This window comes from Vidua chalybeata, chromosome 8 (genome assembly GCF_026979565.1).
Source record: "Vidua chalybeata isolate OUT-0048 chromosome 8, bVidCha1 merged haplotype, whole genome shotgun sequence".
Taxonomy (NCBI): Eukaryota; Metazoa; Chordata; class Aves; order Passeriformes; family Viduidae; genus Vidua; species Vidua chalybeata.
In genome coordinates, this window is record NC_071537.1 from 33,073,387 (window position 1) to 33,099,860 (window position 26,474).

The window sequence follows — 26,474 nt, forward strand, 5'->3', positions numbered from 1 at the left end:
CGTCCCCTCCCCCTGTTGGGGGCCGGCTGCGGTCCCGCGGCTCTCGCTGCCCGGGCACTCCCCGCCTGTCCCCCCAAAACGCCGCCGCCTTCCCGGCCCCCACAAGCGCTCAGCCGGCCCCGCCCGCCCGGGGCATGGCTATGTGACGTCATCTTCCCGCGCCCGGCCCCGCCCCTCCGCCCCCCCGCCCGGCCGCCGCCGCCATGGAGTCGAACCGGGACGAGGCGGAGCGGTGCATTGGAATTGCGCTGGCCGCCGCCAAGGCCAACCAGCCGGACAAGGCCCGCCGCTTCCTGGAGAAGGCGCAGCGCTTGTACCCCTCGCAGCGGGTCCGCGGTGAGCGCCGGCCCGGGGGCGCGGCGGGGGGCCCGGGGGAGCGCGGCCTGCGCGGCCGCCGCCGGACCTGACCTCTCACCCTCACGGCGCCTGCGCGGTGCGCGCGGGGCACGCCGGGAAGGCGAGTTCCCCGGGGGTCCCGGGGGTGCCCTGGGGTCTCGGGCTGCGGTACCGCCTGGGACCGGGTACCGATGGGCGGGGACCGGGTACTGCCGGCCCGCGGCCTCTGCCTGTAGCGGGGGCTCCCAGTGAGGAGAGCGCCGGGAAGGGAAGGGGGACCGGCTCCGCGCTGCTGTGGGACCCCTGAGCCGCGGGCACAACACCCGCTGCTGGTGGAGCAGCGCTGAGGGGAGGGAAGGAGCTTGGCAAGGCCAGGGAGAGGTTCTCGGGGGGCTTCGAAAAGCTCTTCTCCTCCTTCTATTCCTCCTTTCCTATTCCTCATATTCCTCTTCTCCTTTTCCTATTACAGTCCTTCTGCTGTTCTTCCTGTTTGTCTCCTCCTTATATTCTTCCTTTTCCTTTCCTATTCCTCCTCTCCTTCTCCTATTCCTTTCCTCCTGTTTCTGTCCCTCTCCTCCTTCTGTTCTTTTCCTCCTCCTCCTGTTCCTCTCCTCTTATTCCAGTTCCTCTCCTCCTCCCATTCCTCCCCTCCCTCTCCTTTTCCTCTCTTCCCTGTTCCTTCATTCCCCTCTTATTCCTTCTCTCCTCCTATTCCTCCTCATCTCTTCCTCTTATCCGTCCTCTCCTCCCATTCCTCCTCCTCTCCTCTTCCTGTTCCTCCTGTTTCCATCGTGTTCCTCCTCTCCCTGTCCTGTTCCTGCTCCAGCAGTTGCCCACTGTCTGCACACAGACAGGCTGTGGCTGAGCTCACGCTCTCACACGTGTAACAAAACAATCCTCCAGGACTTTCTGCCAGATTTACGTTTGTTTTCATCATTTCCTGAAAGCTTTCATCCATATGGGAAGTGGTTTGTGAAAGCAGCCAAACTCCGTTCTTTCCCAGCATGTTCTTACATGGCTGAATATTATGCAAAGGGCTGAAGGTTTAATTTTTTTTTTTTTTTTTTTTTTTTTTTTTTTTTTTTTTTTTTTTGCTTTGACCTCATCTGAGTTTGGATTCTCTGGCTGAGCTTTGCAGCTTGTTTGCCCCAAGGCTTCCTGTAATCCTCTTTTTGGTTGCACCAGGCCTCCTCCCTCAAACACAGCGTGTGCTGTGGTGTGGTTTTCCTCCCCTCCCTTTCCTCTGGAATTTATACTTTGGTGAAATTACTGGGTAGGAAAAGTGACTTTTGGAGGAAGGCAGAGCCTGGTGGGGGGGCAGCAGGGCAGGTTAATGTTAAACACAACATGCTAATTTGTGGCCAGACCCAACCAGGTTTCTCATCCAAGGACCCTTTGCTCCGTGTCCTGCTGGGTCTGGAGTTGGGAAATGCTGCCAGAGATCCCACGGTGGTCCCTGAGCCTCTGAGGAGCTCCTGGGAAATCTCTTCCCCAGGAGTTACCCAGGGTTTGGCAACACTCAGCAATGTGGCCTTGCTCAGCCAGTGCTGCAAACTCTGACCCTGGCTGGGCTTTTTGGGATCAGGGAAGGGTTTTGCAAGGGGATTGCAGCAAAAATCTCCTGTGTCAGGGCATGTTGGCTGAGACACAGTCACACTCTGGTCACCTTGAAGTGGGAGTTGGGGAAAATTTATGGGAAGTTGGGCAAGCGTTGGCTAATAAGGGAGGAAAAGTGCTCTGTGGCACGTGCTGGGGAAGAACTGAGTTGGCAGAACTGAAACCTAATTCTGCACTCTCTGCTTCTGAATTTGTGCTGTGCTGGGGCTGCACAGAGGATGCAAAAAGCAGCAGGTTTGGGGCTGTAGAGCAGAATGGGACTGACCTGTGGCCATCTGTGGGTTTCTGTGCTTGGGTTTGGGAAATGCACTCAGGAGAGGGGGGATTCTGCCCCTCTGCCCCTGGGCTCAGGTGAGACCCCACCTGCAGAGCTGCCCCAGCCCTGGGGCCAGCACAGGAGGGACCTGGAGCTGCCGGAGAGAGCCCAGGGGAGGCACCAAGCTGCTGAGGGGGCTGGAGCATCTTCCCCATGGAGCCAGGCTGGGAGGGCTGGGGCTGCTCAGCGTGGAGAAGAGAAGGGTGTGTGGAGACCTCACAGCTCCTTCCAGCGCCTGAAGGGGCTACAAGAACATTTGAGAGGGATTTCATCAGGAACTGGGGTAGCAGGACAAGGGGAATGGCTTCCACTGGCAGAGTGCAGGGATGGATGGGATATTGGGAATTAGGAGTTGTTCCCTGGGAGGGTGGGCAGGCCCTGGCACAGGGTGCCCAGGGATCCACTGCCCCTGGATCCCTGGCAGTGCCCAAGGCCTGGTTGGACAGGGCTTGGAGCAGCTGGGACAGTGGAAGGTGTCCCTGCCCATGGCAGGGGGTGGGAATGGATGGGCTTTGAGATCTCTTCCAACCCAAACCGTTCTGGGATCAAAATCTCCTGGCAAGCTGTAGGGAACAAAGCCCAAAGGAGCAGGAAGGGCAATAGGTGGGGGAACAGCCTCGTGAGGTGAAATTTAAAATCACCTGGCAGATTGCTCCCAGTTTGGAAGGAGCAAAACCAAAGACTGTAATTCAGTGGACGCTGAAGCATTGGAAATATGAGTGAGGGAAGAATTTACTTTTCTAAAATAAACTAATTTGAAATTTGTGAAGCCTCCAAGCCCAAAAGCTCACCCAGTGAGTTACTGCTCCTTAGCCCACTGTCCTTTGCATCCCTCATCCTGTATTGGCTTTTGGATTCCCGAGTGGATTTTTCTGCTCCCTCTGAGTGCTGGGGCCAGATAGGATATCTTGGCTCATCTCTTGGCCTGCAAGTGTTGTTTGCACTTGCCTAAAGAAGGTGATACCCCCATAGTGCAAGGTCTGTGGTGTGCAATCCATGGGAGGATTGGAACGTCCTTCCCAGTTCTAGGGTCTGGATAAAGGACTGCAAGCTCAGGATACTGGGGCCTGTGTAAATATCCTTGGCTGGGTTTCATTGTAGCATGTGTGCCTGTTCTTTTGGATGGGGGTGAAGAAATCGGTCCGATGCTTGGCTTAAAAAGCAGTTTTAAAAGATGGTGCTATGCAGCTGCCAGGGAAATGCACGATGGAAAGATGCTTGGAGTCTCCCTCCATTGTGTCACCTGGGTGGTTAAGCCAGGCCTGCATGTTTGTTCCCTCTTGACTGGAGAAGATGGAAAACAGTGCCTGAGCCTTGCAAGGAGCAAAAGAAAAGGGAAGGTGAATTTATACACCCCAGTACCTGAGAGGGAAGATGGGTTTCACAGCTGCTCCGACAGGAGAACAAAGCGCCCGAGTGAGGAGCTGGCAGCCAGGAGTGCTGCAGCTCTGTCCCCAAAAGGCGAGTGTCCCCGTGGGATTGGCAGCCCACAGAATTATTTTCTAAGCTCTTCTAAAGATACAGCATCGTCACATCGCTTCCCCAGCACTGTAGGCTCTCAAAAGCAGGGGATAAAGGAGAATAATACACTTTATGATGTGCTAGAGGACAAATTTGGACATGCTTTGCTGTCGAGGAGAGATGGAAGGGAAAAAAGGACAGGGATACACTGCTTTGCTGATCTGCTGTGGCTCCTGGACTGTCTGTCTGGGTGGTCCTGGGGTTTTTATGGAGGTTGTGTGTGTTGGGAGAAGCAGAATATCTTCAGGAGTGGCCCTCACATCTGGGTGAGAAGCAGCAGGAACTGAAAGATTACATGGGAGGGAGGGTGAGGGTCTTCCTGGGGAAGGCTGGGGGGGTCTTGGGAAGGTGGCACAGGTAAAGAGAAATCTCTTCATGGGAGAGCTGGAAGGGCAGGTTGAGCTTGGTGCTTTCTACTCTATGTTTTTGTTTCTCTCGTTTCAGTTCTGCTTGAGTCACTCAACAAGAACGAGCCGTCGGCCAATGGCCAATCCCAACCCAGGGAATCCACAAACCCTCAGTTCAGGAAAATGAGTGGAGACTTCCCATCAGCCAATGGAGAGGCTGGGGGGGAGGCCCCCAAGGGCTACACTCAGGACCAGCTGGATGCAGTGAAGAGGTTTGTGCACAGCTCTCTGGGGTATTTGTTTGACTCTATCACATGGTACCCGTCTGCTTTTCACAGTACTTTAAAAATTTCAGCTTTGAACCATATGGAATAGTGTTAAGAAGATGCCCAGGAGGATTTATAGCTCTAGCAGCCCTGGTAGGCAGCTGGCTCGTTTTCCAAACCCTGTTTCAAGCTTTCCTTTATTCCTTTCTCCCATTTGCCCATCCTGGAAGCTGAAGGGCTGAACTGCAGGTTCTATCACTTAGTAAACTTTGTTTAAGGTTATGGGCATGGCCTGAATTGTGCAAGAACCACTTCAAGGGACTTGCAGGAATGTTTGTTACATCATCCACTTCTCCAAAAAGCCAGCCTGCTGGATTGTGTCTCATCACATGAGAAGCAGAAGCCTTGGCTGGGCTGAGTGTGCCCAGGAAGAATGGGCTGCACACCCTGGGCTGCTCCCTCCTTTCTCTGGAGTTCAGCTGATGCACGTTTTGGATCTGGGAATTAGCTGAGGAGAGAGTGAGGGAGGGGAAAGGCCAATATCCTTCAGGTGCTGTAGTCCTTCCCAAACAGCCTCCAACACATGAGCATGATGAATGGGAAATTTATTTGCCAATCACATTCCTGTGTGGGTCTGAGAGGAGGCCCTTCCTCCTCCACTGGCCCGACTCGTTCTGTGCTGGTCCTGCCGGCACAGCCGGAGTGAGTCGGTGAAAACAGCTGGGTCACCTCTGAGGAGCAGGGGCTGAGTAATCCAGAGATCCCTGAGCAACATCCATCGAAACTGTGCTGCCTGAAAAGTCTCAGAGCTGACAAGGATTCAAGAGTTTTTATATCCAGGCTTTTACTCCTGGAACTCAGTGTTTGCTCCCCTCTCCCCTGGCAGGGTAAAGCAGTGCAAAGATTACTATGAAATTCTGGGAGTCAACAGAGAAGCTTCTGATGAGGACCTGAAAAAGGCCTACAGGAAACTGGCCCTGAAGTTCCACCCGGACAAGAACCACGCGCCGGGGGCCACGGAGGCATTCAAAGGTAAAGCCAGCTCCAGATTTGTGGTTTGCCCCCCACTCTCACTGAGCTGGGCTTGTGAGAACCCTTAAAAACAATCCCAGGAGTCAGGCAGAGTGAAATAAAGCTGCTCTTTGTGAAGCTGTCTCCCTTCAGAGCTGGTCATGTCATGACCAAAGTATGAGCTTAAAATAATAAACACAGGCTGGCATGTGTAGGATTCACCTCTGTTGGTTGGGTTAGGAGAAGCCTTCTTCTCTTTCTCCCAGCAGCCCTTCACTGTGTGTTGCTCCAACCTCCTGCCTCGTTGCTCAGGAGCGAATTCTGTCAGGATTAACCCAGTTAATGTGTGCAGCACTAGAGGCAGACACAGGGCTCACAAACCCCTCAGGAGAAACATTCCAGGAAACACCCGACCATTCGTGGATGAAATTGGTGGATAGAAATCCCAAGTGGAAGTTTCTAGGGTAAAACTGCAGTAGATATACAAGTGAGCCCAGCCAGAACTCAGAAAAGGAGCTCTGGTTCTGTTGCAAAGAGCCCAATTCTCAGAGCCTCTCTATAAATGCAGCAGGGTTCCTGGGTAATAAGAAACCTTAAAATTGGAGTAATTTTCCAAGAGAAATGCTGTTGCTTGGAACATATAATCTCATTTTCCCCTGCAAGCTATGGAAGTTTGATTATTATCATTGAGGTAAACACAGAACCCCTTGGTTCCAGTTGTACAGCACTGGTTTGGAAGCTGTTAAAATAATCTGATTCTGGCCACTTCTTAGAAGGAAATTCTTTACTCAAGACAGTGCTGAGGCTCTGGCACAGGCTGTCCAGAGAAGCTGTGGCTGCCCCTGTATCCCTGGAAGTTTTCTAGGCCAGGTTGGATGGGGCTTGAAGCAACCTGGGATATTGGAAGGTATCCCTGTCCATGGCAGGGTGGAACGAGAGGGTCTTTAAGGCACCTTCCACCCCAGAGCAGCCTGATTTTGGGAGTGAAATGCATGAGACCTTTGCTGAAGCAGGGAGCAGGGCTGGCCTGATGTGAGTGTACCGGTACAGTATTCAGGTGAGCTCCTCACAGACGCAAATTCAGCAGTAAAAGTCTTAGGTAAGGTTTGTTCAAGCCTTTTAAGACTTAAACCCTTCCCTGATAAGTGTTAGCAAAGAGTGACTGACCCCCAGCTACTTGGGAGAGCCTCTGCTGGTGTGGGGGGCAGATGAAAGGGCACCTGCACACAGGTATCAGCTCTGCCTGTGCAGGGCTGCTGCTCCACGGCTCATCCTTGGATCCCTCAGTGGCCAAAGGCAGGTTTCCTCACCTGTAATCTTGAATAATGATGTTTGCCCAAGGCTTTGGCAGGAGTTACGTGCCAGAAGTGGAGCGTTAAGCAAAGTGCCCTTTATCCCCCACTGCGAGGTTATCTCCTCCAGGCCTTGCCTCCATGGCTTCCTGTCCTTCAGCCCCTGAGCTGAGCTGAAGTCCACCTGCTTGGTTCCAGAGGGTGAAGGGGGAAACGTGCCCTGCTGTGAGGATATGAGTTAATTTTTCCTTACGTTGATGTATTAGCTGAAGTCTTGGCATTCGCCTTCCCAGTGACCGCTGATAAGGTGATGTGCTGAGCCCATGTCTCAGTGTACAGTTCCAGCTGGCTGCAAGCTGTCTCGTGGCAGATCTGCATCACTACCTGTCTGCTCCTGGAAAAAGCCTTGAGCCTGGCTACTTGGAGCTAAAATCCTGCTTTGGAATGAGGCATTTCTTGGGCTTTGTCAGCACCAAGTCAAAGAGCAAACAAAGCCTGAACCGCTCCGTTGTTATTTCCCTTGTTCTTTCCAGCTGTGTGGTTGATACACTCTGAGTCAGTCCTTGTCCTCCAGCTTTCCTGCCTGGCTCTAGAAATGTTTGCTCTGGGTGCACTAATTATAACCAAGGAGAAGGAGTGTATTGACATTACATCCTCTGCCCTCCAAATCTCCACTCCAAGAAGAAACCGTACACCTCCATCTGACCATGGGGAAAGCGTCGAATCTTGGAGCTGATCTCAAATGGGCACATTATCCCCCTTTTCCCCCTTTTCTATCCCTTCTGCCCTGCCTTTTACACACCAGGCAGCTGCTGCCATGGGCATTTTGGGTCCTTGCAACGCAGGGAGCCCTGGGGTGGCTTGGTACAGAGAGCAGTGGGAAGCTGGAATGTCTGGAGAGGTGAATACAGAAAGAGGAGGGTGGCAGGCAGACGTTCTGGGAAAAGGGCTCAAACTCCTGAGGCTGGAAGGAGAGGGACCCAGGGACCTGGCAGGGGTTTATTTCCAGTACATTTCCAGCCTCACAGGCACTGGTTAACAGTCCTTGTAATTATGCACCTTGCGTGTGGCATCTGGAAGTACTGAAACTCTTAGCTGATGGATGCAACTTCTGGCTAATGTTTCCTTAGCAGCTTTTATGGAAAGTTTTAAAGTCCCTTTCAGGGATTCAGCCCGAATTTAAATTCTTTGCAGTTCTAGTTGTAGGCTCTGACATTCAATTCCCTTAATACCACTTTTGAATAAAATTTGTCAACTAAAATTTTATTTCCCTACACAGCTGACAGGTTTCTCTGGGGACATGCACCAAATCTTTATCAGTCATAGCATAACTTTTTCATTTGAATTCATTAAGGAATTTTTCCCTGAGTGTGGTTTCCTCCTCCCTGGATTTGCCTGAGCCGTGTGCCAGGTACCCGTTGCAAAGACGTGGGTAGCCGAATCTCTTGCTTTGTACGATGAGAAAGGCAAATGCTGGCAGTTTGCAGGGCTGCAGGTGGGAGGAAGGAGCTAACTGCTTCCTCGTTGTCGCCGCAGCCATCGGGAACACGTACGCGGTGCTGAGCAACCCGGAGAAGAGGAAGCAGTACGACCAGTTCGGAGACGAGAAACTCAACCCCGCCCGCCACGGACACAGCCACGCCGACTTCCACCGCGGCTTCGAGGCTGACATCTCCCCCGAGGACCTCTTCAACATGTTCTTTGGGGGTGGTTTTCCTTCTAGTAAGCACCTTAAATCTGCATTTCTTGTGTGGGGCCTCATCCTTTTGGTGCAGTTGGGGTTCTTTAGGCTGGGCTAGATGAGGGGGTGTTCTCCTTCACGTGTGGCAGAAACACCTCGAGTTTCTTAAATGGTTCATCTTTGGAGAACTCGGCAACCATCAGAGCTGGACTTCTTCCCAGCCTCAGGTGTTTGTTGGCACGCTAGCAACATAAGCTGCTGTTAGGTTGGGTTGAATGCTAGAACAAAAAGTGACTTGTTTTAAGGGTCATTGTGCAAATAATCCTGTTTTAAGGAAGGCTTTTCTGCCTGGTGGTTTTGGAATTTAAATCTTATCAGAGCAAACTGTGGTAACAGCTGGGCCTTGTTCTTGATCTCTGTCTACTCCACCACGCAGCTAGAACAGGTTCTCCAAGATCAGTGGCCGCTTCCTTCTCTCCCCTGTGTCCCATAAAAAAAAGGAAAATAATATTTCTACAGCATAATTTAGACCTTGTGAATTGAAAAATAAATCTGTGTCCTGATCATGGCTTGGGGAGCAGGAAAGAATCTGTTCCTTTACTTGCTCAAAAGACAGATTCCATGTCAGGAGAAGGGTATTTTGGAAGACTCCTTTGTATTTGTTCCAGCCATATCTGACTGGAAGTGGACTCAGGGTTTCTTGACCGCTGTGGACCAACTTGGGGAAGAAAAAAAGGTTTCAGTTAAGAAAATTCACTCTGGTAGCTCTTTCCTGTCTGGAATCTAAGAACTAACACCCCAATACCACTGGCTCAAAAGCTTCTGGAAGCCTTTTGCAGCATTTGTGCTCTGCCTGGCAGAGAGGCCAAGAAGCAACTCCTGCAAAAACAGCATGTTGCTATTTTAGCTCAGTCTCTTTTTCCCTTTCCTCACTGTCTCGAGAGAATTGAGGGCTGCTCTCTCAGCCTGGCTCCCTTTGCAGCTGTAGCTTTGACATTTAAAACAAGACATGGAAGAGCTTTGTTTGCAGGGTGGGAAAAACCCCAGAATTATTTCTAACTGGTTTTAATCTATTCCATCAGAAGGGAGAAGGCCTGTGCAGGATGTTCTCTCTCTGCAGCTGACCCTGCTTTGGGCAGGAGGTTGAACTTCCTGGGGTCACTTCCAAGCTGAGTTTTCAAATGATCCTGCAAAATCTTGCAGAAGGAGCTCTGTGCCCACTCTGCACTCAAACCACCTCAGGAATATCCTGTTTCAGCCTGTAAGCAGGTGACAGGGATCATGGCCACCTTTTGTGGTCCCTCCCTGGCCAGCCAGCAGCACCCTCCACAGTGTGCCTTTGGAGTAAGAGTTTTCTTCTTCCTTCAGGTAATGTTCACGTGTACAGCAACGGCAGGATGAGGTACACCTACCACCAGAGGCAGGACAGGCGGGAGCACCAGGGGGATGTAAGTGGAAAGCACCTGGGATCTGGGAGGCTGGAGGTTTTCACAGCACATCATTGGGTGCTGGTTCCTGTGCCTGGCTTGTGAAACAGTCCTGCTTGTTGCCACCCTCCCAAACAGAAAGCTGGAGTCAGGGTTATTATGGCTGTTGTCTGGGCAGAGCCAATTTTATTGTAAAAAAACAGATAAGAACTTCCTGAATATTTTTATCTCAAGCTTAATGGTGGAACTGAAGGGAGCTTGGGAGGTGAGAGAGAGGGGGAAATACCTTCATGTGTCCAGCACTGAAAAGGGGAGAAGGCCATCCATAAAACCAGTCCTGCTTACTAGTTTGCTCTAGAAAAACGAACTGTGGGCATGAGGCTTTTGGAATTCCATCCCAAGGCTCCCCCTGGCAGTCCCCTCTGCCCATTGTCACATCCAGAGAAGAGCCAGGGGGTTTGGACCTTTGGGGTCATGCTGTCCTGTGGGCTGCTGGGTTCCCCCCAGCTGTTTTGGGCTATTCCCTGTGAAAAGCAGGAGAGAGGAGGTTGTGTTGGAGCACTGGGAGGGAAGGAGGAAGGGAGGTGCCATGGGATCCTTGTCCAGCTGTATGGGTGGCACTCCACTGTGTGTTTCTGTTCCCTCAGGGTGGCCTGGGGCTGTTTGTCCAGCTGATGCCCATCCTCATCCTGATCATCGTGTCTGCTCTCAGCCAGATGATGGTCTCCAGCCCACCCTACAGTTTGAGCCACAGGCTGTTAGTACCCATTCCTCTAAAACTTACCTACATGGGGAGGAGGTGGGCTCTGGAGGGGTATGGTGGGGCAGGGATCTTGCCTCTGTTCTTCCTTTGTTTTTTTTTGTTTTTTTTTTTTTTTGCTTTATCTCCTGACCCCATTGCTCCTGCTGCCAGTGGAGCCTCTGTGGTTCTCAAACAGCTTTGAGATACAAGGTGCAGGGAAAGTTGGAGGGTGCTCACTTCCCTAATGGAGAGAGTTCCTTGTCAGGGACCTTCTGGAGTCCATCCCCACAGCTGTGTCTCTCATGGAAAGGGACAGACAAAATGGTCTGGGGAGGCTGCAGCCCAGCACTGAAATCCCATGTGGAAAAAATTGAGGTGTAGAGTGTGAAAAACAAAAGCCACGTTCTCCATGAAAGCCTTAGTACAACACAGTAGAGAAAGAGGGTAAGGAATAAAAGACACTCCCAGAGAAGTCCTGTTTCTGAACTCTCATCTTGCCATGAAATAGCTTTGGCCAGACAGTGAGGATGTGAAAGTGAAACTGCTCTGTTCTAGACCCTGTGGAAATGCCCCATCTGCTCCCTTTGGTGACTAATGGAATGTGTCCTCATTCTTAGTCACTTTGCAGTGCTAACAAAGAGTGGGAAAACAGGCTTGATTTCTGTCTGCTTGCATCATTCTTGGCAAACACTTAATACATGTTCGGTGCGAGTTCCTTATGTGCATTTAGAGAGGGCAGACCTGGTTGCAGCCTGGTGTTCCTGCCTATTTTCACAGGTAGCAATGTTTGCCATTGGTTATAGAATCCCAGAAGGCTTTGGATTGGAAGGGACCTTAAAATTATCTTGTTCTACCTCCTGCCATGGCCATGGATACCTCCCAGGTTGTTCCAAGCCCCGACTAACCTGGCCTTGAACAATTCCAGGGGAGGGGCATGATGTTAAATACTATAAAACCCAGCTTAGCTTTCAGATTCAGAGTAAAGCCGGTGACATTGGTGCTTGGGACCAAAAGATGGGGTGGTTTTGGCACAGTTAAGGGTTATTCTGAGAGGGTGAAGGCTGTTGAGCTGGCATTAGCATTGTAAAACTAAGCATTATACACATGCACCAGTTTGGTTCATACTGGTGAAGAGTTTGTGGCGTGAGAAGACACTGAGGGAGGGAGCATTTAAGTGGGCAGGGATTTGCTTCCAGCCTTGCCAGCTACCAGAGGAAGCCATCCCTGAGCCTCAGATGTTTCTCTGCTGCCCCATTCCCTGTTCCCTGTGCTGTCCCTGTCTCTGCACGCTCGGGTAGCAGTAAGCAACCCGATTTCCAAGCCAGGATTTGGACAAGGGTGGAAAGTGAGTTCATCCAGTCCTGCCACAGCCTTCCCGAGCAGCCAGGATGTTTGAGCTGGAATGAGGTGGTGCAGGGCCGGCAGGAGGAGCTGCTGCATCACTCACTGCCAGCTCCTCTGCCGGGAGGGAAGGGAAAGCTGTGCCTCAGCTCAGCGAGCAGGGCAACAGAAGCTTTGAACCCACAGATTTAAATGCCACTCCTCCACAGTGAAGGTGTCACTGAGGAGGGCAGAGACCTAAAGAACCACTGTTACCTTTGTAAATCTCTTCCAAAAAGGATCTTCCTGCTGGAAGAGCTGCCTAGCTGTGGGCCTGATTATTACTGTTCAGTAACACCTCATGGAATTGGCCTGACTTAATTGCATGTCTGACTGCAGGTGACAGGTTTCTCGTGCCCTGATTTTCATGCTTCATACCCCAGTGTGCTGCTGCAGCCCTGCCGTTCCCAGTCCTTCTCCTGTGAGGGCACGCTCTGTAGTCCATCTTTATCCAGGAGAGGAATATGAGCTTTGGGAGAGCTCAGGGCTCTGTCTTGGCAGGGAAAATAGTGAACTTGGTTTTTTCTCTGCCTTGAGAAATCCCAGCAGAGCTCTGTGCTCCCGTTCAGTCCTTTCAGTTACCCGGCACTGGGCCTTGGTGAAACGTGCAGGAGTCCTGGGATCCCACCTGTATACTCTGATAACAGACTGAAGGGTGAGCTGGATGAGTTAATGTTTATACCTGGCTTAAGAATCAGGCTGGTTTTAAATCAGCAGCAGCAGCCTGGTATTTATTACAGGGAACTTCAGGCACGTCTCCAGGTGGAGCCATTCCTGGCAAATCGAGCATTTGGGCCCAGCTCTTGTGTTACAGCTCACACACACGCCCTAGGGAGGATCTCTAGGTTTGCTGGGGTGTCAGGGGAAGCAAGAGCAGGGCTTTGTCTGAAATGCAAATCCACAGGGCCAGGGGAGGAAGAGATTTCCTTCTGGAAAGTGCTTTCTGTGCTGGTTGATGCAGGCCGGGGCACAGAGCAGGTCTCATCTTGTGAATGGAGGAAATCACAGATTTAATAATTTAATGAAAATTCCAGGGAACATTTTATTTTAAGTGGGTTTGGACCCTGGGCAGTATGTCTTAGAGTTATGTCTGTATTCAGAGCTCTGCCCACCTTGCTGGAGGCCTGGCAGCTTCTCTCATTTCCACCAGAAATGCTGCTCCCTTCCGACCCTCCAAGCCGGTGGCTAGATAGGGGTGAGGGATGTTTCCTGCTGTTTGGAATCACATCACCTGAGTTGGGGGCTTTGCTGTGCCCTTGAAACGTGTCCTATACTGTTGTGCTCTCGTCCCTGCACCAGGTCTGTGGGTCACACACACAAGAGGGTCACAGAGCACTTGAAAGTCCCCTACTACGTGTCCGAGAACTTTGCTGAGGAGTACACGGGCACGAACCTGAAGAACGTTGAGCGGAGCGTGGAGGACGACTACATAGCAAACCTTCGGAACAACTGCTGGAGAGAGAAGCAGCAGAGTGAGTAGTGGGGGGTCAGGAGCTGCTCCATGGGGTGGCTTTGGAAAGGTCTTTGAGGACTAAGTTGTGCTGAAGTTATACTTTAACACAGTGCCAGCACATTTCCTGTGTTGTTGGCTTTGTTTTTTCCAGTCTGTGACTTCATGACAGGCCCGGTATGTGGGGGTTTTTTGTTTTGTTTTGCTTTTTAATGCTGCTGCAGAACTGGTCAGACAAGAGCTGTGCCCCAGAGGTTCCCCTGCCATGTCAGCAGGATACCTCTGATTTCCAGTGGAGGGGGAAGGTAGAACCTCTGGGATCCCTGATAGCCCTGCCTGAAATGTCAGTTGGTCAAGGACGATGTTGGAAAGTCTGCTGCCCACAGTGTCATGCGTCCCACATCCCACCCCTGCTCCGAGGGCTGCGGGGGCTGATGATCCAGCCAAATATCCTGGCTGCAGAGGATGGTGAGGGAAGCGAGTCCAGGGGCAACCTGTGTGCTCTGGCTGCTGTGATGGTCACGGCTCTTGGAGCAGTGGCTGGGGTAGGGTTTCAGCGCTGGAATGCCGGAGGGGCTGTGATCGTCCCTGGGCGGTGCCAAACGCTCGGAGCCCTGCTGGGGTAACCTTTGTGTGGGCTGCCCGTGCCCCTCCAGGGACCGGAGCCGGGTTCCCTTGGCTTTTCCCGGGATGGATGAGCTGTCAGCAGCTCTTACGCCCATCCTGTCCCGAAGGGCGCGGGGCATTTCCTCATCCTCATCCTTTGCTTTACCTTGGACACAGCTGGAGGTGCCTCCTGTTCCCAGCAGAGCCGGTGGGGGAGCAGGGCCTGGCGTGGGATTCTCTTCCAGAGGGCATTCCTGACACTGAGCTTTTCCCTTTGCAGAGGAAGGCTTGCTGTACCGGGCACGCTACTTCGGGGATTCGGATCTGTACCAGCGGGCACAGAAGATGGGCACCCCCAGCTGTAGCAGACTGTCAGACGTCCAGGCCTCCCTGCACGGATAGTCCCAGCCCAAGTACGAGCCGGGAGCAGGGAACCGTAGTGCTTTTATCACTGAAATCCCTGATTGAGACACAGCCCTCCAGGAGTCTCCTCGGGGTGCACACGTGCAGCCTCCCCTCCGACGGGCGCTCCCTCGTTAATCAGGAATTGATTTGGTTTAATTTGCATGTCGGCGCCCTCGGCTCTCTCCAGGCTCCCTGTTTTCTGTGGCCTCTAGGAACAGGGCAGAATCCCTTGGTGAGGTTGGAAGTTTCTTAGGTGCTGTGGCATCCAGCCCCCACATTTTAATGAGCCCTTGTTTTTAGTTGCTTTGTTGTCTGTTTTGCTGGGAAGGCTGTTGGCCCTGGCACGTGAAGCAGTGCGGTGACAGGGAATGGAGTCCCACCCAACAGTTGTTCCTTGTCCCCCCTCCCCGTTGCCTTCCCATTCAAGGAGAACAAAGCAAATGTTCCCAGCAGGTTGTAGAAGTAACTTACTGGGTTAAACTGGCAATCAAAGTACAAGCAGCTGGAGGGTGAGGTCTGGAAGATTGGGGATTGGAGAGCTTGGATTAAGGAAAGCACAGATAACACATGTGTGACCGGATGTGCTGGGAGAACTACACCAAAATAATGAAAAAAAATTGCCACAGGGTTTGGAGTCCTTTTTCTGCAAAAATTTTTGGGCTGATTTCGCCTACCAGGCTGGGCTGCCTGTGAAATGTGCAGATCCCACTACCCCAGAATTATCTGAGCACAGGATTTCTATAGAAAAACTCCTGGGTGAAGCTTGTTCCAGGTGTTGCATGGACACCGTTCTGGCTCACAGGGACTCCTTGAGGATGTTGGCCACTGAGCTGCTTGATTTGCACTTTTGGGGGGTGTTTTCCTCGGCATCTGAAAGTTTGGCCTTTAAAGCAAATCCTCTGGGGCACACTGGGCTTTTTTTTTTTTTTGTGTGTATCCTGGTTTTGGATCCGTTCTTATCTTGATCCGCCCGCTCTCTCGTTTGGATGACTGCGCCTCTTCTGGTGTTAATTACCTGCTTTTCTTTAATTCCCTCCCTGCACCCGTGGTCTGGAAAGAGCCTGGAAAAGCTTCTGCCTGTGCTGTGGGGTGGGGAAGCAAGGGGGAGTCACAGATTGGCCAGAGACTGACACCGCCGCCGCTTTTGTTCCCAGAGCGTTGAAACGCCTAAAGACTTCTGGGGAAGTGCACTGAGCCGAGGTGACAGACTCTGCTATTTAAAAAGAATCAAACCTTATCTTAAAAATGGAATTGGAGAATTAGCAACGCACAACTGCCCCTCTTTCTTCTCTCTGCCTCTCTCTGACGATCGCAGGCAGCGCTTGGGACAGGAAATCCAGCTCTTGTCTTCCTCCTCCCCTTCCAACACCGCTGGCGTGCTCCCAGGATCCCACAAGGATCCCACAGCCCCTGGAACAGACACACAGAGTGTAAAATAACCCAAACTAACTGCAGAAGCCGTGAAGCAGAAGGAGACCCTTTGCTGCTGCCAATGGAGAGAGAAGTGGGATTTTGTTGATAAAAGAAGATGCTGAAGAAAAAGAAAAGAAAATATAATCTATTTAGCATTAATTTATAGCTGTATATATGTTGTACTTTTAAACTATGCAGGGGTTGGATGATTAAATTATTCTGGTTTCTGCCCGTTTTGGGGAGCAGGGCGGCGGGAAGCGTCTCTGTCCACAGCACTTTCCTGCCTGGAAAACAGGAATCCCTTTGCAGTTGCTGTCCTTTGCTCCCAGGAGGATGTTCTGCAGATGGGGACATCCATACACCTGCTCCTGGGGTTTTGATAAAACCAAACCCCAAATGTGCAGGGGGTCACAGAGAACGGGGGGAGCCCATCCAGAGCCATGGATCTGCAGCGTCGGCAGAAGCCGCAGGGTCAGCTGAGCGCCGGCGTCGCGCTCAGGATGGGAAGGATTGTCCTGGATGGATTTTGCTCGTCAGTCTTTGGTTAATTTGTGCACGTAACTCCTTTTTCTGCCGAGTCTGCTCGAATTCTGCCTGGTAATCAGCGTGCTCCGTGCAGAGAGGGCTTTCCAACAGCCCTTTGTTGGGAGGTTTTGTGCTTGGGTTCCTCACCCCCACCAGCCACCCACCGGCGCTCCCGGGTGCAGCCTGGCCCTGGCCTTCACACCCTGTCTCGTGTTTCCTGCAGGACACCTGGAAAAATACCACAAATCCATAAGGAACAAAGTATTCTGTTGGAAGAAGTTCTGCTGGGGGAGATCAGGGAGTGTCTGATCTGCCTCTGCCTGCCCCACCAGAGGCAGGACCAGTGTGAGGCTGCTCCAGGTGAGGAGCCATCTCTTGGAATCAAAGCCAGCACGAGCAGAGCCACCTCCCATGGAATAAACTGGATTATTTAACTTTTTTAATTTTTTTTTTTTTTGCTGCTCTGCAGCTCATTTGTGTCTAAAGACATTTCCAGTGAAAACCATCCCCTGGCACGGTCAGGGGAGTGAGCTGGGAGCACGGCAGCTTCCGGGTGGGCTGGCAGAGGTGGTTTTATCCCGTTGTCCTTAGGAATCCATGCACTCTGTCTTGGCTGTTTATTTATTTTGTGAAATCTCAACCTCCCATTGGCTGCAGGCCCTGTTATCCCACAGCCACCGTGGCTTGGACTTGATTTTAGGGGGTTTTATTATTTCTTTTTTTTTTAATGGTTCCTCCACCTTCAGACGAAATTGGGTGGAAGTTCAGGATTGGAAATGGCGCTCGATAGAGGCACAGGGATGAGGGGACGGGGTTAAACCAAAATCCTGCTCGCGGAAGGAGCTGGATGTGTTGCCCAGTGGCATTCCCTGCCCGGAGCCTGCCTGCCAAAACCTTCAGGTTATTTTTCCTGGTAGATACCCATGGATCATAAGGAGGGAGAAGGCATCGATCCCAGTGGAAGCTCACAGAGGCTGTATCTCTCAATTTAGAGTCAATTATACAATTGTACATCTATAAATAAATGTTTATAATGTGAAAGGCTCTGGCTAGGTTGGTGTCCTGTGGATCCCTGCTCCAGCCAGCTCTGGTTTTGCAGCTCCTCTGCAGTGGATGGAATTTGGGGTCTTTGCCATCCCAGTGGCTGAGAACTCTGTCCCTGTGGGGCCTGCCCTGAAGTGGCAGAGGGAAGGACAGGGAGGGGATGGAGAGGATGTGGTGCCCCTGGCAAGGTGACAGCAAACACCCAGCAGGACACCTTTGCTTCAGACCCGTTCTGCTGGGATGTTCCCAGAAAGGCCTTCCTCCCGTCCCATTAGCCCCACATCCTCTGGCTGAGCCTTATTCTCATCCTAGGATGCCACTGGGCCTGGCAGCATTATCCTGGAATTGGAAAGTGCCCTGTGGACACAATCCCCATCAGTGGGCAGGAAGACTCAGGCTGCCTTTGTTCTTCTGGGCAGAGACACTGACTTGGGTGCCCTTCCTGCTGGCAGTGGCTTGGAAACTGCAGGCTGCTGGCCCCAAAGCCTCGGAGCTGGATTTGCGTGGGTCTCTTTTCCTCCCCAGGCCCACACACCAAAGTGTTGGAAGCTTTAGGTGGGAATTTCCCCCTTCTCCCCCTTCTCTCAGAGGGCAAGGGTGGGAATTTCTCCCCTTTCCCTTTTTTTCCCCTCCTCTCAGAGGGCAAGGGTCACGTCCCTGCCGTTTCCCCTCTGGCGGTGAGTCAGCCCTGCCGGCACGGGGCACATCCACAGCCCGGGTTTTGGGGTGGTTTTGCTGCAGTTCGGGTCATTCCCAGCCCGGAGCAATGGGAGACACTCTTGAATTTCAGGGTGTGCTGGTCCCTGCCCACTCACCAAAGGTGTGAGTGGTTTGAGCTGCCCATTAGCTCGTTAGCCCAAGCTTTTAATTGGAGTGGCTGCCAAAGGCAGGGAGGCATCAAAGGAAGGCAGGTGCTCCAGGAACATCTTCGTCTGGCAGGTAGGGAGCCAAGGGGATCCCTCTCCCCCCAATCATTGTTTTTGGTAGCAAAAACAGGAGGGTTTTGCGTTATCCTGGGATTTAAACCCTCATTTGCCTTATTGCTGCTGATGCCCCCAAAAATCTCCCTTTCCTCTGCTGGCACCTGGGATGCCTGGGCTGATGCTGGTGCCACAAATAGCCCGACTCTTCCCAGGTCCCAAAATATCCCTTTGCGTAACCCACTGCCCTGGGAGACATTTGATCCAGCCTCCCTGGAAGCTTCTGCACCTTCCAGGGAGCTACCAAACCCCAGGGACCTTGAGACACCCCCAAATTTCTCATAGAAAAGCCATTTTGCTATAAATAAAAGCCTTCATATCTGGGGCTGTGACTGGGGCGTTCCAGGGCCCCGTGGTCCCACACGGAAGGTGTTGCTGGGCACCCCCAGGACAGAGGCTGTGCCATTGCTCTGGTTGGCTTTTGAGCGTTTTGGTGGGGTTTTCTTTCTGTTTTCTTAGTGTGATAATTTTTAAAAAATGGATGTAGAGCCCCTCGCCTTCCCTGAGAGTGACTGGTGGGGGGGATGAGCAGGGGTCACGCTGCTGCTGGCAGCATTGGGAGCAGGGCCACCCCTTTAGGAGCTGGCTGTTTAAAAAAATCCACGTATTTCTGGAGCTGTAAATAGCACTCCCAGGCTCGGGATGCCTCGGCAGGGCTGACGGGCGGTGCAGCCCCAGCTGAGCCGCCGGCGGTGCTGCCGTCACCGCAAATCTCCTGCTGCGCCCTGGGATCAACGCGCTGCCCAAGGAACTTGGGCTTTGCAGTTCCCTTCCCACTCCCTCTCAGTGTCTCCAGGGGTGGGTTTGTGCTGGATGACCCCACAGGGGCTGCCCCTCACGTGAGGGGGGGATGCTCTGGCATGTGATCCTTTAAGAAATGCTCCAAACCACAAAATTTTAGGGGAAATACCCCCTCTTTGCAAGCGTGTGTGTGTGTAAAGGTGCATTTCCAGCTGTGCGAGCCTGGCACTGCTTGTTGCCCTGACTGCTCCGAGGTGGTATTTACACCAGTGAGCAGTCTCTGCTCCCAACACTCCAGTTATGGGTCATTCATGTCGAAAACAAGGTTTTTATGGTGAAAATTCTCATCAAAAAGTCACTGTTTGTCTGTCCACAGCGATACAGTTTGTCCACAGCAGTATTACAAAAAATAAAACAAACAAAAATCAAACAACCCAAGGCTGAGCCAGAATGAGCTCAAATGTGAATGGAAATGGCTTTTCAGGCTGGTTTTATCCCCCCACACCTTCACGGGCTCCTCGTTTGCCAAGCAGCTTTAATTATCTTGGAGTGAAAGCCTCTTCCCCGAGGCCTCTTAATTGCAGGTTTGGGTAATTGGCCTCTGTGTTGCAGAGTGTGTTTGGAGCTGGGCTCCCCCCCCGGCAGGTGTGACCCTCCTCCTCCTCCTCAGTCCCAGTCTGAGCCTGTTCTCCTGGGTTTCTGCCCCAGTTCCCCACCGCGGCTGCCAGGGGAGGAGCAGCAGCCCCTCGCTGGGTGTTGGGGTGCTGCTCGCTGGGCCTGACTCAACCCCCCTGAGTCACAGCCCCGTGGCTCCCATTAGGAGTGGGCGCAGTGGGATTCCCCACCATTCCCAAAACATCCAACTCCTACCGCTGGGGCTGCCCTGCCAGGGAAAGGCTTCCCGAGGGTGCCAGCAGGGAATTTCACCCCAGTGGTTGCATCATGCCTACCCCACCAGAGGTGACAACAGGGAGACGGCGGCTTATCAATCAAGACAAGTTTTATTAGAAAAGTAAAAAAAACACCCGACACGATTGCATAGGAATTCTCGCACTTGAACATCAAGTGTATGAGTGTAAACTGTAACCAACGAAGTGCCCCCAGCGTGTCAGGGCCAGGGGTCCTGCCCTCCGGCCCCTCTCCCATCGCCCTCGTGATCAAAGACACAATTCCAGCTGGGCTTTGCCTTTGATCCAGACCCCCTCGGCCGCCACTCACTGCCACGCTCCCCCTCCCCCTGAGACCCCATTGATTACAATCCTGGTTTACAAAAAACCCCCATGATTGATTAGCCATCAGGAGACCCGCGCGCCTCCAGCAGCCCCGCTGCCGCCTCCAGGAGCGCGGTCGCCGGGATCATCCCACAATCATCGACGGCGTGAAGGGACCTCCGCCTGGGTCCCGGCTGCTCCACGCCAGGGATGTCCCGGCACGGGCAGGCCCCACGGGGACCTCGGCCTGCCCGAACTACTTCCACCTACAGCCCTACTCCAGCCTAACCTAAACTACAGCGGCTGCCAGGAGCCGCCACGCTCTGCCCGGCTCTTCCAAAGCACTTGGGAAGTGGCTCCTCCGGCCCGGCCCATCAGCACTCCTCGATGAGCAGCTGCTCGGAGCTGTACAGCTTCTTCTTCATCACCCTGAAGCCCGTGCTCAGCTTCAGCGGCGCGAAGGCCGGCCCCGAGGCGAAGAGTCCCTGGATCTTGGGCCAGAGGCGGGAGTCCAGCCGGAGCACCAGGGTGAGCTGGAAGGTGGGCACCACGGCGGGGTCGGCGGCGATGTGCCCCACGTCGTGGCAGCCCTTGCCGTGCTCCACGCACAGGTCCAGGAGGGCCCCGCGCAGCCCGCAGGGTTCGCTGCACGCCAGGCGCAGCAGCTCCGCCCGCACCTGCGCCTGCAGCTGGGCCGGCATCAGGAGCCGCCAGCAGCGCTTGGCGCCCAGCGGGGCCCGGCCCAGCGTGGCCTGCACCACGTCCATCAGGCTGGCGCACAGCAGCTCGTCCTCGGGGTCGTGCAGCAGCTCCAGGTCCATGTCCGGCAGGGAGACCCCCTCGGCGTACTCGGCATCTGCGGAGGGAACAGAAGAAGGTCAGCGCCGGGGGTCCCACGGGCGTGGGAGACACCGATGCCAGGGGTTCAGCGGTGTAACAGGGGTGTGCTGGTGGCCCTGGACACACCGACCCAGGGGGCTGGGGGTGCTAACAGGCGCTTGGCGCAGCAGCACCACCACCCCTCAGCCCAGGGACCCTCAGCCAGCCTCCAGCCCTTGACGGACCCGCACTCACCTCCCTCCGAGCCGGAGGCGCTGCCCAGAGACTCGCAGTCGGAGGTCTCCAGGCGGCCCCGCTCGCCGCCCGCCAGCCGCTCCCACAGCCCGGGCATGGCTCCGGATACGGCACAACCAGCACGGCCCCGGCTCCGCCGCCGCTCTGCCCGCTCCGCCGCGCCCCACCCCTATATAGCCGCGGCACGGCTGGCCACGCCCCCTCCCCGCGTCCGCCAATGGGAGCGCGGGGCACGTCCGCGGCGTCTCTCCTGCCCGGTGACAGCGGAGAGGCCACGCCCCCCCTCCTTGGGCCACGCCCCCTGGCGACCGGCGCGGCCCCGGGCGCTGCAAGCGGGACCCGCGGTTGCGTCAGGGCCGGCCCGGGCTCCCGGCGCTGCCCCGGCCCCGCACCCCCCGGGCTCGGACAGCACCCCCGGACACCCCCCCAGCGCCCGGGCTCGCCCCCGCACCCATGGGGCCAGCCCATCGCTCGGGCGCCGGCATCACGTTCCGACGGGGAAGGGGACACCCGCCGTGTCCCCGCGGTCCCCGAACCCTCGCTGGGCCGGGAAGCCAATGAGGGCTCCCCTGTGGGTTACCGGGGTTTGATCCGCCTCGTCTTCCAGGGGCTGTGGGCGCGGTGGCACCGGCGCGGCCGGATGCTGCTGCCCTGGCACGGGATGGCGCCGAGCCCCGCTGCCCCGCGCGGGGACAAACCCCACCGGGAGCCCACCGCCGTCCCGGTGTCCCGTTCGCCGGCCTTGTCCCGCTTTCCTGAGGCAGGAAGGGATGGTGGAGTGAAACTTGCTGGAGATCAAGGGGTGCGGGGGCAGGGCACGGCCAGGTTGGGACGGGGTTCTGCTCAGTGCCAGGCTGCGCTAACCCCATCTGCCTTCCCCGGTGTCTCCTCAATCCGGGCCGGGACACGCCCGAGCCCCCCGCCGCCGCGGGCCCTGCGTGCCGGTCCCCGCGTACGTGCCCTTCCCAAAGCCAGACCCTGAGGAGCGCAAGGAGGCCAATCGGAGATAAAGGGCTTTGTTTGTCCTCCCGCTGCGCTGCCTGCGGCTTTATCGGAGGGGCTGAGCACGCTCTGAAGGCAGTCCGGGACCTATCTCGGCTCCTGTCCTTCCCGAGCCCGGAGGGATAAGAGCCCGGCGATAAACACGGTGCGGAGCACACGGGGCACGGGTCCCCCACCCACTGCGTGTGACCTGCCACCCAAAGGGTGCAGAAAGGGATCCGGGCACCCCAGCAGCGGCTGTAGCTGCTTTTTAGGGGGCAGAGCTTGAATCCATCTGCATTTTGGGCGTGGAAGTCCAGGCTGGGGGAGCGGGTAGCATCCCAGGGAGCAGAGGGGAGGTGTGGGGCGTTGGGAACAAGTCCTGGCTTGCGCCTGCAGCTTGCAGAGATACTCCTCGGCTTTTTGGGACAAAAAAAAATGAACAATCCCCCAACTCCCAGCCGTTAAAAATACACCCCAATATTTGCACACTCAGCGGGATGGTGCTTGGGATCCTGTTTTTCACAAAATGTATCTCGTGGGTTATTTGTTCCCACAGCCACCAAGTCATTGGTACGAACGTCGGCTGGGTGAGGCTGAAAATAGATGAGAATCTGCTGGTTTGGGGGGTCAAAACAGGGGGAAAGCAGCAAATAAACAAAAAAGAGGTAAAGGACCACAGGGAAGGCGCCTTGCTAAAAATAAGCTGGAATTCTCGAGCCAAGCATAAATATTTTCTTTCTTTGCCATAACATCTCTTGGTAGGCAGCAGAGCAAGCAGCTCTGGTGCGATGGCAAGTTTTAAAGGGAAATGTAATGTTTGATCCCTGCAATAAAATAATCCAGCTGGGAGGGGAGGGGAAGGCAATGTGGGGCTGGCAGCTCCTTCTGCTTCCCAAAAGAAGCTGGGATCCAGGCCACTCCTCTGCAGCAGGGCCTCTAGGAATGGTTTTGGGCTGGAAAGCAAAGTTTTAGCTACAGTGTTGGTAATCCCTGCACTTCCCCGCCCCTGGTCCTGCTGCTGGCAGTAAACCCAGCGTGGTTTCTGTGGAGGAGCAGCGTGTCTTTCCCCCTGACCTGCTGTCCTTCCTGGGAGAACAGAGATTGAGGCTTTCTGGACAGTCTGTTCCCAGCCAGCTGTGCCTGTCCCCGTCTGGGATGAGATTTACTCGATTGTTTCTGATTTCCAGCCTGGCTTTGCAAAGGGTTAAGCAGGAGCCGGGGGAGCGGCTGGCATTGGGGAGGGTCCTTGGCTGGGCCCCTGCCCGCGATGTGCTGAGCTCAGCGCTTTTGCAGGCTGCAGGGGGAGGGGGCTGGGAAGAAGGAGGAGGAGGAAGGGAGGAGATGTACTGAGGGGCTCAGTGAGAGCTCTGGCTCGCGTCGGGTGCAAACTGTGCCCCTGTATGGTGGGGAGCAAATTCCTGCCCCATGGGCTACTGCTATGGAGGAGTCCCTGGCTTCATGGTTTTTTTCCCAGCAGCTCCGTAGCCCAAAAAGTTGCTCTTAGGTAAATTTACACGCTGTTTTGGCACGCTGGGCTGGCACAGACAGCGGGGGGATCCTCTGTGTCCAAGTAACAGAGGGGCTGAGGCCATGGTTTTTACTGTGCCCCCTAAGTGCCTGGCGGGGTGGGTGTCCTTCACACCGGGTCCCTGGTTGTGGCTGGGGGTGACAGGCATACGAGGGGTGACCCTGCATCTTCCGAGCCCGTGGCCCAGCTCCGACAGGTGAGCTTTGGCTGCGTGGGACGCGGTGGCAGGTCCCGGCGTGCTGCTGGCCGGGCAGGTCTGTGCCACAGCCAAACCTTCCGGGCCCGTCTCTCGCCCCCGGGACAAGCAGCTGCAGGAGCCGGGCGGAGGAACAAGGAACGTGCATCCAGGAGGGCGGCGGGCAGGTTTTGGCAGCCGAGATGCGAGCGCCGGGTTGAGTGCCGGGTCGGCACCGCGTCGCTCGCAGGGTGTGGGCTGTGAAACTCATCTCGCCTTGTGTGCTTCTGGGGGCGCAGATGGAAGAGGGTGTTTCTGGGGCTGCTGCCCCGCACTGCTGCATCCTCGATGTTGGGAGAGGCCCTCCCGGCGGGCGGCCTGCCCGGGCAGCGAGGCGAGCGCGTGCCTTGGCGCCGCGGCCGGTGCTGGGGCCGTGGCCAGCGGCGAGAGGAGCCGGGGAGGGGAGGTGTGAGCGGGGCTTGTGCCGGTACATAACGTTCTGCTGCGAGCACCCACAGGAAAACCAACAGCAGCTCTGAACGAGGCTCTTTGTTCGGCTCTTTTTTTATTTTCCCTCCCCTCCTCCCCTCCCCGCATCAACTTTTTCTGGCAGCTGCCGGGCTCCCTCCCTGCTGCACTCCCCGCCCAGCTGAACGGCCCCCCGAGCTGCCGGGACCCCGGGGCGAGGGGGACGTGGGGCTTCCACACCCCAGGGAGAAATATCCACCAATGGCACAGCCCCACTGACCTGCAAAGCAGAAAATAGGTTGGTTTGGGAATTTCCAGCTGCAAGGGAAAACCTGGGTTTGGAGGAGGGGGAGCGTGGAAGGCTTTTGCCCACATGGATCCCTCCAGTTCTCCCTGCCTTACATAAAGTGTTTACTGAGCGGGAGGAGGGAACAGCCAACAACATGTTTTTGCATTCGTAGTACTGTACAGGGTGAACTTTTCACTTCCTCTCAATGGCTCTCACACATGTGTCTATTTTGGTGCTGGGCACACATACAAACACACCATGTACAGCACGGAGCTGGGGACGTTCCCTGCTCCTGCTCTGTCCCAGTACAAGAAACTGCTGCAAAACAAGGAATGGGAGGAGGGCGAGGGGGATAAATCTCAGCCCCGCCGTGTTCTGGATCTGGATGGGGAAGTTCTGGGCAATTCTTGGGCACTGCATCCTCTGGGCACGGCTGCAGGCGCCGAGCCCCTGGCATCCCAGGAGGGCTGGCAGGGTAGAAAAGTTTCCCAAGTTGAGCAGTGAAAAGGAAAAGCCCTTTCTGTGCCTGATTGTGCTGGGTCAGTGAGCAGGGGGGAGCGGGTGTGAGCGAGGGAGTTTGGGGGATCTACTGCTCCGTTTCCAAACCCCACCATGACAGGGGGTGAGGATTTTTAGCAGGTTTGGCCAAGGTAGATTTAGGTGGCTGGAGTACGCAGGATTAGATAGGTGCCACCAAGCAAACAAAAAAGTGGAGGGCTGAAGCGCTCCCTTTCTTTCTTGAGCAAGCCCATCTGAGATGGAGTTTGAATCCCGCCTGCCGTCACGTTTGGAGTGCTCCTGGCCACGGAGCCGCTGACTGTGCAGGAGGCCCCCGCAGAGCAGGGCCTGGCAGCCCTCCAAGGCTGGGGAGGAGGTTTTCCGGGCTGGGGCCAGGACCGGGGCAGTCAGCGTGGGACAGTCTCAGCTGAGCTGCAGCCCTACGTGAGAACACCCCTCCGTGAATTTCCACAGAGCTGGAATTGCAGCTTCACCTGCGGAGCGGGCAGCGTGGGGCTCTGGAGTGCCCAGAGCTGACTCTAGCACTGGGACTGATTTATTAACAGCAACCAACACAGAAGGTGGCTGTATACTTTTCCCCCTCAGTTTTAGCTAATTGCTGGTGATCTAAAATGGGAATGGATCCCAGTTAATCTGTTTCAATGCAGATGTGGCTAGGCCGAAATAGTGAGTAAAAAATACAATCATCTCGTCAGTTAAGATGTTGAAAATGGAAACATTAGGCATCTGGAGCAGTAAATCAAATAACTGCTTGCATACGATGCTGCTCCTACCCCCTGCTGGCCGGCAGAGCCATGGGGCGAAGGCACTCAACCATGGAAAATCAACATGTGGAAATGGTTACGCCAGAACATGGAAATCCAGTTCCCTCCAAGAACAGAAGTGAAGTACAACCGAAAAACAAGATGATTAAAATGGATGGGTTTAAACCAGGGTCTTCTCCTCTGGCTGAGTTAAACCAGGATTCAAATCTGACTTTTAAATCAAGTCACTTTTGAGCACGGTTTGGTTCCTCTCACATTGAACTTCAGTCTACCATCATGACAGTCGATCTGCCTCTGAGCTTCACTAAACCTCCTTAACTCCCAAACAGCTGATTCTTTCCCTCATCAGACCAGATAAAGAG

At 54.5% G+C, this 26,474-nt stretch overlaps 2 protein-coding genes across 4 annotated transcripts; one reads left to right on the forward strand and one right to left on the reverse strand.

Moving 5' to 3' along the window:
- The first annotated feature begins 175 nt into the window (after nt 1-175).
- On the forward strand, nt 176-17,376 carry DNAJB12 (DnaJ heat shock protein family (Hsp40) member B12). Of its 3 annotated transcripts, XM_053949612.1 has the most exons (9): nt 590-3,730; nt 4,235-4,409; nt 5,290-5,435; nt 8,243-8,428; nt 9,756-9,835; nt 10,462-10,571; nt 13,236-13,408; nt 14,273-14,405; nt 15,552-17,376. In XM_053949612.1, exons 1-8 carry the CDS (start codon nt 3,415-3,417, stop codon nt 14,392-14,394), a joined length of 1,308 nt encoding a protein of 435 aa, XP_053805587.1. In that variant the 5' UTR covers nt 590-3,414; the 3' UTR covers nt 14,395-14,405; nt 15,552-17,376. The 3 variants fall into 3 exon arrangements, with proteins under 3 accessions (XP_053805588.1, XP_053805587.1, XP_053805586.1); XM_053949613.1 differs by lacking the exon at nt 590-3,730 and adding an exon at nt 176-336 and having other exon boundaries at nt 14,273-17,376; XM_053949611.1 differs by having other exon boundaries at nt 591-3,730; nt 14,273-17,376.
- Nucleotides 17,377-20,082: 2,706 nt separating this feature from the next.
- Nucleotides 20,083-21,522, reverse strand: DDIT4 (DNA damage inducible transcript 4). Its single transcript, XM_053949081.1, has 2 exons — nt 21,386-21,522; nt 20,083-21,167 (listed from the first exon to the last, which is right to left on the reverse strand). The coding sequence occupies exons 1-2, from the start codon at nt 21,480-21,482 to the stop codon at nt 20,686-20,688; spliced, it is 579 nt and encodes a 192-aa protein (XP_053805056.1). The 5' UTR covers nt 21,483-21,522; the 3' UTR covers nt 20,083-20,685.
- Nucleotides 21,523-26,474: the final 4,952 nt, after the last annotated feature.